This window comes from Gymnogyps californianus, unplaced genomic scaffold (genome assembly GCF_018139145.2).
Source record: "Gymnogyps californianus isolate 813 unplaced genomic scaffold, ASM1813914v2 HiC_scaffold_254, whole genome shotgun sequence".
Classification (NCBI taxonomy): domain Eukaryota; kingdom Metazoa; phylum Chordata; class Aves; order Accipitriformes; family Cathartidae; genus Gymnogyps; species Gymnogyps californianus.
The window spans coordinates 2,127-15,739 of NW_026114135.1; the positions used below are offsets into that span (position 1 = coordinate 2,127).

General features: G+C 41.0%; 1 protein-coding gene across 1 annotated transcript in view; it reads left to right on the plus strand.

The window, feature by feature from the left end:
* Positions 1-348: 348 nt before the first annotated feature.
* LOC127028195 (versican core protein-like) overlaps positions 349-13,613 on the plus strand; it is a gene marked incomplete at both ends in the record, with an annotated part of 28,736 nt that continues 15,471 nt past the window's right edge. The window contains 1 exon segment of the mRNA XM_050913953.1: positions 349-598. Within this exon segment, the coding sequence (XP_050769910.1) occupies positions 349-598 (250 nt within the window).

Consider the following 13,613-nt stretch of genomic DNA (forward strand, 5'->3'; position numbering starts at 1 on the left):
CACAGCTGCTCGCTCACTCCCTCCCAGTGGGATGGGGGAGAGAATTGGAAGGATAAAAGTGAGAAAACTCATGGGTTGAGATAAAGACAGTTTAATAGGCAAACCAAAAGCTGTGCACGCAAGCAAAACAAGGAATTAATTCACCACTTCCCATCGGCAGGCAGGTGTTCAGCCATTTCCAAGAAAGCAGGGCTTCACCACACATAACGGTTGCTTGGGAAGACAGATGCCATAACTCCGAACATCCCTGGTAAAGGGATCCTTTCTGGAACTTCAGTCCTGCCATGCTTCTTTTCAATCACACCCACTATAGTCTCCAGCTATGCAGCTGAATATCTTTGAATCAAGTGGTCAAAGGTTGAACTGGATAAAAATGGAAAAGATGCAAAAGAAACCACAGTCCTGGTGGCCCAAAATGGGAACATCAAAATAGGCCAAAACTACAAAAACAGAGTGTCTGTTCCAACTCATTCAGAGGAAACTGGTGACGCTTTGCTGATTTTATCTAAGCTGCGTGCAAGTGATGCAGGAGTATATCGCTATGATGTTATGTATGGAGTTGAAGATGCACAAAGCATTGTATCATTGGCTGTTGATGGTAAGGATTTATTTATTTCATTTGTAGTCAGCAGTGATTCCAGTTAAAATAGTGAAAGCTAGTAATTACTATATAACTAGAGGACATTTAAAGGAGCATCTATAGCAAATTGCTCTTCCTTAACAGTTGACTCTTCCATTTTCTTCTTTTCTTGTGTCTGTTCTTAAGAATCTTTTCCAGTCTGTAACTTTCTCATTTCTCCTATATACCTTTTTGGAGGCTACTCTTGATTCTCAGAACAAATGCTGTTCATTTGTTCCCAAAGTAGTTTGATATTTTGGTTTTGAATTCTAGAATAGAATAGAATAGAATAGAATAGACTATTTCAGTTGGAAGGGACCTACAATGATCATCTAGTCCAACTGCCTGACCACTTCAGGGCTGACCAAGTTGAAGCATGTTATTAAGGGCATTGACCAAATTCCCCTTAAACACTGACAGTCTTGGAGCATCGACCACCTCTCCAGGAAGCCTGTTCCAGTGTTTGACCACCCTCTCGGCAAAGAAATGCTTCCTAATGTCCAGTCTAAACCTCCCCTAACGCAGCTTTGAACCATCCCCACACGCATCCTGTCACTGGATACCAGGGAGAAGGGATCAGCACCTCCCTCTCCACTTCCCCTCCTCAGGAAGCTGTAGAGAGCAACTAGGTCGCCCCTCAGCCTCCTTCTCTCCAAACTAGACAAACCCAGAGTCCTCAGCCGCTCCTCATAGGACATGACCTTTCACCAGCTTTGTTGCCCTCCTCTGGATGCATTCAAGGACCTTAACATCCTTCTTAAATTGTGGGGCCCAGAACTGCACACAGCACTCAAGGTGAGGCTGCACCAACACTGAATACAGAGGGATGATCATCCTTTTTGACCAGCTGGTTATACTGTGTTAGATGCATCCCAGGATGCGGTTTGCCCTCTTGGCTGCCAGGGCACACTGCTGACTCCTATTGAGCCTGCTGTCAACCAGCACCCCCAGATCCCTTTCTGCAGGGCTGCTCTCCAGCCACTCCTCTCCCAATTTAATCTTGTGCCTGACATTACTCCATCCCAGGTGCAGAATCTGGCATTTGTTCTTGTTAAATTTCATGCCGTTAATGATTGCCCAATGCTCCAATCTATCCAGATCCCTCTGCAAGGCCTCTTGTCCCTCAAGAGAGTCAACAGCACCTCCCAGTTTAGGATCATCAGCAAACTTGCTAATGCTGCATTCAACTCCTGCATCCAGATCGTTGATAAATATATTGAACAGAACTGGCCCTAGAACTGAGCCCTGAGGAACACCGCACTGGCAACCGATCACCAGCCAGATGTAGCCCCATTCACTACAACCCTTTGAGTTCTGCCATTCAGCCAGTTCTTCACCCAGCACACCGTGAACCTGCTCATCCCACAGTTGGACAACTTGTCCAGAAGGATGCTGTGAGGGACAGTATCAAAAGCCTTACTAAAATCCAGAAAAACCACATCCACTGCCTTCCCTTCATCCACTGGGTGGGTGACCTTATCGTAGAAGGATATCAAATGAGTTAGACAGGACTTTCCCTTTGTGAACCCATGTTGACTGTGCCTGAGGATTGCATTGTCCTTTACATGCCTTTCAATAGCATCCAGTATGATCTTTTCTATAATTTTTCCAGGAACTGAGGTTAGACTAACAGGTCTGTAGTTCCCTGGGTCTTCCCTCACACCCTTCTTGTAAATTGGAATAACGTTGGTTAGCTTCCAGTCAGCGGGGACCTCCCCAGGCTCCCAAGACCTTTGGTAGATGATCGAGAGGGGTCCTGCTGTAACATCTGCTAGCTCCTTCAGAACTCTGGGATGAAATCCATCAGGCCCCTGGACTTATGAACATTCAGCTGATACAGCTGGTCCCTTACAATTTCAGTGTCCACAAATGGAAAGGCACTGTTCCTGCAGTTGGAGGTCCTCTGACTCAGGGGACCAGGCAGCCCAAGGTCTGTCAGTATTATTAAAGACTGAGGCAAAAAAAGCTTTGAACGCCTCTGCTTTTTCTTCATCCCTGTTAGTCAGGTGATCATCTTCAACAAGTATCGATCCAATGTTTTCTTTAGACCTCCTCTTGCTATTAACGTACTTAAAAAAGCCCTTCTTGTTATCTGAAACAACACTGTCCAGTTTCAACTCTAATTGAGTATCCTTTGCAAGATGAGCTCCTGCTTTTACAATCTTTTTTAGAAGATATCTCTGAAGTTTTCCAAAACCAGCCCTTTTAAAGCATGATACATAATATAATAATGCATGTGTCTGAAAATGTCAGTGTCTTTACAAGAAGACAAATTTGGCAGGCAGAAGCAGTTTTTTAAACTGTGTGGGATGAAAGCAACTGCCTTGCAACTGGGGCTGTAGCTGGCCTATCTTGATACTTGACATGCAAAAACATAATGGAAACTGAACTGGCAACTGTTCTTTATGTGATAGGAACATCAAGCACAAAGGAAGAATTTCCTTTGTCCCAGTAATAAAGGTTGGATAGGTAGAAGGAAATCTCTCTGGCAGAAGCTGTAGGAAAACAAGTATGGAGATAGCTGCTAATGATCTCTCACTTGGAAGATCCAGGGCTAAGAGTTGGCTTTCAAGTAGTATGAGAAAATAGCCTCCAAAACTTTGAGGGGAAGAAGTGTACATGTAAAGAAATATAACAGACGACTTTCAAAAGTGTGCAAGTGACAACAAAAGGAGCATCTGATCTATAGGTGTTTTGCTCCTAAGAGCATGCTTATACAGCACAGTGAGAGAGACTGCTCCAGAGTCTGATGCTGTATAGTGTGGCACTGAGCCTGAACTAATAAACTGTGCTGAAAGGCAGAACATATTAGCCCAGGCACAGTGCCATGTTAATGTAAAATCTGGACTCGAATTACTCTGTGTGCTTAGGACAACATTGTGCTGTGTGGATGTATCAGCTTGCACGAGCACTAGCTTGGACTTGACCTTGCGCTCCTTTGCACTTAGGTGTTTTTTTTTAAAGTTCCAAATGACTGAATCCCAAAACAAATATTGATATCTGCTGCTGAAAATCATGGCTTTGGCTAAGATTTTTCATAAGCTTAATAATGCATTGTTCTTCCAATATGCCTAACCTAACTTGAGCAATCTTTAGACATTCATTCAATGAAAGGTTTTGGAGGTGTGGTCTTAATTTGGAAATACAATAAATCAGTGTAATTATTGATGTTTGTATAACTTCAGAAGCTGTTTACCCCTAATGGCAAAAGGAAAAGAAAACCTGGTTTGAACATTATTTTTCAGTAACTAATGTACCTAGCATTCATTATTCCTTTTAAAGTGCTCCCTTGACTGCATGTCTATATCCAGGAGGAGCAGATGTTTACTGCAATAAAATACCTGACGATTTGTGGAAATATTTCAGCTCATGTAGTTAGTGCTCCTGTGAAACACTGTAATGAGATGCATAGTTCAGATTTTTTTTTCATTAAAAGAAAGTTTCTCACACATCATTTTCTCTCTGCAACTGCTGTTTTTTACGATTGCTTTGATGTCAGTTTGGGGAGGGAAAAAAGCCAGATCTTGACTCAAATGGAAAATAGCATTGTTAAATTCTCATTTGTGCACTGAGTTTTCCATTTTCTTTGTTAAGTAAGTAAACAAATGCTGTTTATCAGAATCCTAAAAAATTCATATGAATGTTGTTGCCCCTCAAAATTTCTGCCCTCATTTCAGTAAAGATTTTCTCTATCATTTCAGCTTGTATTAAAAAAAAACCCCAAACTCAAATGTAATTTGTTTTCATTGTGTTGTCTTTTTGAATCTGCAGCTTAAAGTAATAACAATTGCCTAAGGAAATATGTGATCTTTTGTACGTTCTTGTTGTGCATTCTTCATTGCCTGGTCTTTAGCACAGTATTGGAGAATCTTCTTTTCATGTTAATGGTGTTTAACTTCAGAGTTGGCAGTTAACATATAGTTCAGCACTGTGTTTTGGTCAGCTCTTCTAAATGGAGCCTTGTGGGGAGCCCTATAAAGTCCTGGTAAGATTATTATCAGTTTTGCTAATGTACACATTTTAAGCTCATCACAAATGAAAAGTAAAATGCATTTGTGTAGCATTCTTTCTCTGAGGTCTGAATAGGCATGTTTTACTTCACCTTTTCAATGGATTAAAAGTGTATAGAAAAAGTGGTTACTGTGGCTCAGCTAATACTGCAATAACTTGCTCAATCATATATCCAAACCCCAAAGTGAAGCAGAATCCTTTTTTATTAAAGATAAGAAGCTTTTGTAAAATTCCCCGAGTGAGGGCAATTTAGATGTAGGAAAAAATTCTTAGAGGAAAATATATCATGCTGTATCTGACAGCCTGAGAAGAGGCAAGGCTGCTATAGCTCCATGCCCCAAGGTCCAACCAGTAACGAGGCTGACAATGTATTCCCAGTAGGCACATGAACACAGAGCACACATATGCACCACATATACATATATACATGGCAGCCACACAGATAAGGCAGACACTCAGAGCACTCACACGAATGCAGACAGCACCAATGGCCTCATCCTTTTTCCCTCTCTGGCTGAGCAGGACAGAGGTCCACTAGTAATAAAAATATATATATATAAAAATATACATACATACACACACATATGTACAAGGTGGATCCAGGAGTAGCTGCTGGAGGGATTCCCATCTCCCCCGTTTCTGGCACCTGGACATACAAGGCCCCGAGGCTGCAGCCCCACTCCAGTTACTGGTACTGACTATCTTACTCACGCACATGAACCCAGAGCTGGCTGGGACTCCTCCGGTCCCCAGGTAGCCAACCCCTCTGTGGTCTCACCCCTAGACATGCACACTCACATGAGTCTTCCCCCTAGAGACTCCCATACCCTACACTCTCTCTAGTACCTGGCCAGGACTCACCTGGTCCCCAGTAGTCAACTCTCCCGTGGTCTTGCTCTTAGAGACATGCCTGGCTCCCAGGCTACTTCACCTACTCGCTAGCTAGTCCAGCTTGGTCTTCGCTAGTGCTCACACACACTTGTGCACCCACACGTGCTCCAGTTGCTGGCACCATGGACACATGAGCCTCTGACCCCTGGTCCCACTCCAGGGACTGGCACTTGGTTTCACTCACTCTTGTCTCTCCAGTCACTGGCACCCAGGCACACAGGGCCTCTGGCTTGCAGTCCCAGTCCAGTTGCTGACACCTAGACTTGCACTTGCTTCAGTTGTTGTCACCACAGACACACAGGCCCCTATGATCCTAGGTCCCACTCCAGTTGCTTGCACTGAAGTCCGCTCACTCCAGTCTCTCCAGTTGCAGCCACCACAGACACTTGGGCCCTCTGTTGCTGGCACTCAGCCCCCCATACACATGCACACACATAGAATAGTCCTTCACCTAAGAAAAGGTTAGAAAGGAATTTAATAAGAAGATAGGACAGATTGCACTGATCATGCACAAGGCACAGCCAGACAAGTGTACTGACCAGCAAGCTATTTATATGTGACTGCCCCTTTTTATTCCCTTTTCCCTCTATTTTCCTACACTTGTTCCTCCTCAAATCACCTAGGTCACTCCCTTTCCCCACCTTTGGTTCCTCCCTTAAACATCCCATAAGTCCTGAATGCATTTTATCAGTGATGGAACATACTTTGAATGGAAAAATGTTATTCAAAGAAAGAACAATTTTCTCTGTAGCATAACAGTTTTTCCCAGGTTAAGTTGTATAAACTGAATAGTTAGTATTAGTCATTGAAAGTAAACAATAAAACATTTAAGGTCTGATTTTTTTTTCTGTGCCTCAAGACCATCACTGCCCATAAAAATGTGTATAATTTTGCATCTAATTTGTCTGTGTAGATATCACAAATACAGTTTCAAATTTGATACTGTTGTGGTTTAATCCCAGCCAGCAACTAAGCAGCACGCAGCTGCTTCCCCCTCCCCCTCCCAGTGGGGTGGGGAGGAGGAAAAAAAAAAGGTAAAACTCGTGGGTTGAGATAAGAACAGTTTAATAACTGAAGTAAAATAAAATACACTACTAACTACTACTACTAATATAATAATAATAGTTGTAATGAAAAGGAATATAATGAAAAAAAAAGAAATAACACCCAAGAAAAGACAAGTGATGCACAATGCAATTGCTCATCACCCGCTGACTGATGCCTGAGCAGCGATCTGCACCTCCCGGCCAACTCCCCCTGTTTATATACTGGGCATGACATTCCATGGTATGGAATACCCCTTTGGCTAGTTCAGGTCAGCTGCCCCGGCTATGCTCCCTCCCAGCTTCTTGCACACCTGCTTGCTGGCAGAGCATGGGAAACTGAAAAGTCCTTGGCTTAAGATAAGCGCTACTTAGCAACAACTAAAACATCAGAGTGTTATCAACATCATTCTCACACTAAATCCAAAACCCAGCACTGTACCAGCTACTAAGAAGAAAATTAACTCTGTCCCAGCTGAAACCAGGACAGTGCTGTAGACAAAATTCAGCCTATTTTAGCATCTAAACCTTTTGCTACCCAAAAGTCACCACATATCATTCCTGGGGAAGAAGAGGAGGTAACAAGTAGTGACATCATAATAGCTGATGAATCTATTTCTCCAAGTAAAGCCACTGCTGATGATGATCTGACAGGAAAGATGTTAGAACCAGAAATTGATAATGAATATTTCACATCATCAGCTGCTACTGCAGTTGCATGACCTAATGTGCTACCCAAAGTGAAGGAGGCCACAGAGGTGTTGCAACCTCAAGAGGTCTCTCCTTCTTCATACCCTGATAGTAGAACTAACATAAGATTGTATGTTATTCAACATACAATATTGAATATGAGGATATTTATTATGGGATAGATGTAACTATCCCAGCTGAAACCAGGAGAGATACTTTGTATATAAATATCCAGTTAATTGGCTATTTTTAGATGCAGAATGAACTTCTGAAGTTCAGAAAAGTCCGATTTGTATGCTCTTAAGTAACAATATAGTACTAACTTTACCAAGAAAATGGGATGTATATACATATCTGCCTTCTTTAACTACTAAAAACCTGTTCTCCAATGATTTGACTCTAAATGCAACACCATCAATTCCTACATTGTCATATGATTATTTAGATAGGATCTGAGTAGAAGATTGTGTTTCCTGTTCTACAGTTTTTCAATATAATCAGTTGTTGCCTATTTACGCTCCTCATAAATTATGCTGAAAACAAACTCATCCTTAAAACCTAGAGAATGTCTGTACCATTTCAGACAAAAGATCTGTCTGTCCCAGTGTCCTATTTCAATGAAGGGAGCAATAGCTGATACGGAAGGGCAAACATAATTTTTTCCTTTTTATACTCTCTTGCTGTCAAAGACTTGTAGCCCACAGACTTCCTAAGACAGAAGTGGTGACTTTATGTTATGCAGCCCTGCATAGATTTTCTGCCATTTGCTTTTTGAACACATGTTAATTTTTAATATCCACAGCTGGAGTCCTACTTTAGTTAGTTGTTATTCTCCTGGTTTTGGCTGGGATAGAGTTAATTTTCTTCTTAGTAGCTGGTACAGTGCTGTGTTTTGGATTTAGTGTGAGAATACTGTTGATAACATGCTGATGTTTTAGTTGTTGCTAAGTAGCGCTTATCCTAAGTCAAGGATTTTTCAGTTTCCCATGCTCTGCCAGCAAGCAGGTGTGCAAGAAGCTGGGAGGGAGCATAGCCAGGACAGCTGACCTGAACTAGCCAAAGGGGTATTCCATACCATGGAATGTCATGCCCAGTATATAAACAGGGGGGTTTTCTCATTAACTACCACTGAGCTGCCTCTTTCTCCTATTTCAAGATGCTTTTGCAGGCCCGTGTGTTTTCATCTGTATACCAGAGACATAGGGATACAAGGTAGAGGTTGACTATACCAGCAGGTAATGCCTTCTGAGGATCATCCCTGAGTATTTGTCTGCCCACTAATATTTTACCAAATGCAATTTCACAACCTTGACTTGGACATCGGGTTTGAAATTGGGAAACCTGAAATCAGGGTTGGATTTATTTTACCTTCAACGATTAAAAGTTAGGTACCTAGTCTAAGGTAAACATGTAGCCTTATGCTACAGTCAGCTCCTCATTCATAAGAGTCTTGGGTGAGATGAACTCTCTGGCAGTCCGTATCCCTCTCCATTGATTGGAGAGACTTAGATGACTACTTTAGACTAGACTTCTAACCTTTAGGCAAGCAAACTTAGGTGAGCTGAATCCCACAAAGGATTAAAACAAAAGTATTACTATACCTCTCTATGTCCCTGTTTATTCTCTCTCCCTAGGTAAACAAAGTCCACATTTATAAAATAGTTTTAAGATACCGTGGCAAAAAGCTGACCTACAAGTGCAAAGTAACAATACTCTTAATTTTGGAACATAACTGAACATTTAATGAAATTGTTGTTTTGTGTCCTGCTACAATATTGTGCAATAAAAATTAGCATGTATAAGTGTAATCAAAAAGAAAAATCTGAATAAACCACTTATTTGAGCTGACTTTTGGATATCCTCCTTGGAAATGCCTGTGGATTTAAAGGGATCAAAGTGGCAGGTGGGATCCTTGCAGTTTTCTTGCTTTTTTTTATATCTTGTCAGTGAGTATTTTTAACAATAGTGTTCCATTTCTTACTGGTGTTTTGGTAGATCACTGTTTTGATGGGTCTTGTTCTGTTATTTTTTATTTGAATTCACTGCAAGTCTGAAAGACTTTTTAGAAATTTGGTAAAAAAAAAAAAAAAAAAAAAAGAAAACCAGTAAGGAAAATCCTAGGCTTAAAATGCTGACCTAGTTAATGGGAAGAAGCAGCAATTAGGGGAGCAGAGTAGATGGTAATTCACATTTTCATTTTTATGCAAACTCTTCTTTCTTGAAGAGATTATAATGATAATAATAAATGGGAGTTATTTTCAATGTGGGAACAGTACCACTCAATTGTGCTCTTAGCCCTGAGAGATTGTATGATGATCTAATTGATTTATTCTCTCTGAAGCCAGAACTCTCCTTTATTATCTCTTAAGTATGGCATTTGAAGAGATGGTTTTATTTAATCTTTCAGAATTATCTGTCTTAAACCCTGTCATGGTTTAACCCCAGCCGGCAACTAAGCACCACGCAGCCGCTTGCTCACTCCCCCCACCCAGTGGGATGGGGGAGAGAATCAGGAAAAAAAACCAACTCGTGGGTTGAGATAAAGACAGTTTAATAGCACAGAAAGGAAGGAAAAATAATGATAATGATAATAATAATAATAAAATGACAATAATACTACTAAAAGAATTAGACTATACAAAACAAGTGATGCACAATGCAATTGCTCACCACTCGCCGACTGATGCCCAGTTAGTTCCTGTGCAGCGATCCACCCCTCCCAGCCAACTCCAACAGTTTATATACTGGGCATGATGTCATATGGTATGGAAGAGCTCTTTGGCCAGTTTGGGTCAGCTGTCCTGGCTGTGTCCCCTCCCAGCTTCTCGTGCCCCTCCAGCCTTCTTGCTGGCTGGGCATGAGAAGCTGAAAAATCCTTGACTTACTTAGTATAAACGCTACTTAGCAACAACTAAAAACATCAGTGTGTTCTCAACATTATTTTCCTACTAAATCCAAAACACAGCACTATACCAGCTACTAGGAAGAAAATTAACTCTATCCTAGCCAAAACCAGGACAAACCCTTATCACTTCTTGATGATGAACTTCAGTGCTTCCTTGCTAACTAAATTAAAATTCGCTGCTACATCTTTAAGCTTGTGGTTTAGTGTTTTGAATCACTGATCCTAAGGAACCTCCAGCTTCCGTAGCTAAGAAGGAAAGAGCACAATGGATAACAGCTAACAAAGGGAAGGAGAGGGAAATTTATTTCTGGGTCAAAAAGACCCAGGGGTCTATCCACAGTGCACCCCAGGAGCAGGGAAGAAAATGCGCTGAGAAAGGTGCTGTTCCCCTCATGCAGGGACTGGCAAAATGGCTGCTAATGTGCAGTCTGGAGCTGTTTTTGTGTCAAGCTGGAGGACTTACAAAGGGAGAGCTCTGTGAGCTAAGGCAGCCTCACAGCATACATTCTCATGCAGGATGATAGAGCAGAGGCCGATCTGATTTTATGCCGTCAGTCATTCCCCCAATATGAGGGCAGTTCCTGGATGCTCTGTAGTTTTTTTTAATTTTAAGTAATTTTAATTTAAGTAGCAGTGCCTTAGCCTCACTGAATGCTTGTGTGGCCTAGTACATTGCTGTGCAGAGATAGAGGCAGGTGGTCTAGGTGGTCTAGACTGGATATTCAGAAATAGTATAGATGTAAAGAAGTCCTCCACTCTGGCAAATCAGCCTTGTGAAAAATACAAGTAAAGCTCAGCATCAACTGCTTTTCTTCTCTGGACCATCTTGTTCAGAGGAGCTTGTGTATACCTGCATGCAACTGTGTTATTCTGTGCAGATGTACCCAAAGATATTGTGCAAAGGAGCAAAGTGAGAGTTAGTGCAAGAAGTTTTAGTCTCTGGAGTGCAGGAAATACTCAGGGTGCATGGGAGCAAAGCGGTTGGTATACACTTTCTCTCTACACACTGAGAAGCTCCCTGAGGCATTTGGCAACTGAATTCCTGCCGATGCAACGTAGCCTATTCTTCTCAGGTTGCCAAAGCCTAAGACAGGTCAGAAGATGGGTGTAAAACCTCAAATGAGGAACACATTATTTGTGCAGGAAGCTGAAAATGCTGTGGTATTCCTTCCTTTCATATAGTGCTCTATTCATGCCTCTACATGCCTCTATTTTGGCATGTATTTGTGATGTAAATTGTTTTCTGCGTTAAAAGTAGGGGAATCACTAAATTTATGTGGAACTCTGTTAGCTGTGGGAGTAAGATGAGGGATATTTGAGGGGTCTGTCCCACCATGACTATCTTTTGAACATAAAAATTAACAAAATAACAACTACTGCCATCATAATCTTAATCTTGTCTCTTTAGATATCCTTTGCTGTATCAAACAATTTCTGAAATTTAGGCTTTATGTGACTCCAAGAGGGCATGTTGCAGCAGCATGAGCTCACTAGTAAAAGTGAACTGTAATTTATTAGCCACAATAAAGTAAGAACTGTCTTATGGGAGCCCTTCCCTAGCAATTCCACAGGGTTTTGCAGCATGGTATTCTGGAAAGTAATAAAGCAAAGCTGCAACCCAAAGGTATGAAACCACAGAACCAGTCTCTTACTCATGTAAATCCCAGCTTGTTAAAGGTGAAATACCTTACATTTTCACTTTCTAGTGTAACACAGAGATAATTGATTAAAAGACATTCTCTCTTGCTCAGACAGAAGTGAATTTTGAATGCTACATATTACGTTCCAGCATGCTCTTTCTTACAGACACTTCTACTCCTTCCTGTAATTATACTTCCTTTGTTTGCCAGATGTTCAGTGACAATATTATACTGTTGTAGTCTGTTTTCCAGTTGCTTTATTTGTTCCTAGGACAACTCCTTTCTTGCCTTTTTTTTCAGAGAGCAAATAGACAAATGGGAAAAAAATCCTTTACAATTGTTTTAAAGTGCAAAAACTCAGACAATGGTTTTTGTCCCTCTCTCTCTGTCTAACTGAAACAATGAAAGCCCTGCACTTTTTATTCTTCTTAGCCCCAGGAGGTCTTCCAGTTATTGCAGCTGTTGCACAGACTTATACATACTGAGATCCTCCTTCCCATTCATCTTGGAGGCTCTTTTATGTCCTTTAGCTCCTCACTCTAAATGGAGGAGCCTTAAACTCTAAGAATACGTGAAGTTTACCTTTTGGATCAGGGTGAGGAGAACAAAGCATTCTCTAAGTTCCTTTCCAGGATTTACAAATGACCAAAAAAAGCATTTTCTCAGCACTGCAAAAACTACTTTATATTGGCAGTGATACTAACTCTTTAGTGCTGCCTTATTCAGATATTACAAAGATTCCCAATATATGCCAACTAAGAAAAGCACTGGTTGCTTCAAACATGGAAAAAATGAGAGGCAAGATACTTGGTTGTTGAGAATGCACTCATATATTTAAGCAATATGAAGCTTTAAAAAAATGAGTTCGGAGACATATCTTGCCATCTCCTGCTAAGTTAATTATTCATCTTTTTATGATTTTACTGAGCAGCAGTTGTCTTGTGCCCAAATGAAATCATGTTGCATCAGTTAAGCAATCTTGCAAAAAAAAAAAAAAGACAAGGAATGAATCTAAATTCATATAAAATACATTTTAATTAAGATTAAAATGGCAAACCCAATGAAAAAAATTGCTTTACATACCTGTGCATTTCTGATTTGAGTGTGAGTTATAGAGTAGGTGTCAAATATTGTATACAACTGAAACTCCAATACTACCAAAAAAAAAGGTTTAAAAAGGTTAGTGTTTATTCTACAATAAAATACAGTGAAGTTAAATGCTCAACTTGTGTATTTTATTATAGTTTCATCCTTTATGATTCAGGGTAAATTTTTTATCCACTTCTATTGTGAGCTATGTAAAATTTGCCCATTTCTTATTTCTCGGCCTGGAACACCAAGCAGGTCACTTAAACTCACATTTTTATTTACTACTGTAGCACTGAATGGATCCATGCTGATTTATACCAGAAGGTAACTGGCCCACAGTGTCAACCAATGTTATTAAATAACTAATATATTAAAATGTATTGGGTCTAGCTGAGATGGAGTTAATTTTCCCCACAGCAGCCCTCATAGTGCTGTGCTCTGTATCGGTAGCTAGAACAGTGTTGATAACACACCAGTGTTTTGGCTACTGCTGAGCAGTGCTCCCACAGCATCAAGGCTGTCTCTCCAACATTGCCCCCCCACCAGTAGGCTGGGGGTGGGCAAGATCTTGGGAGGGGACATAGCCAGGACAGCTGACCCAAACTGACCAAAGGGATATTCCATACCATATGACGTCTGCTCAGTATAAAAGCTAGGGGGAGGAGGAGGAAGTGGGGGGCATTCGTTCATTTACGTTTGTCTTCCGGAGCAACCACTACGCGTAC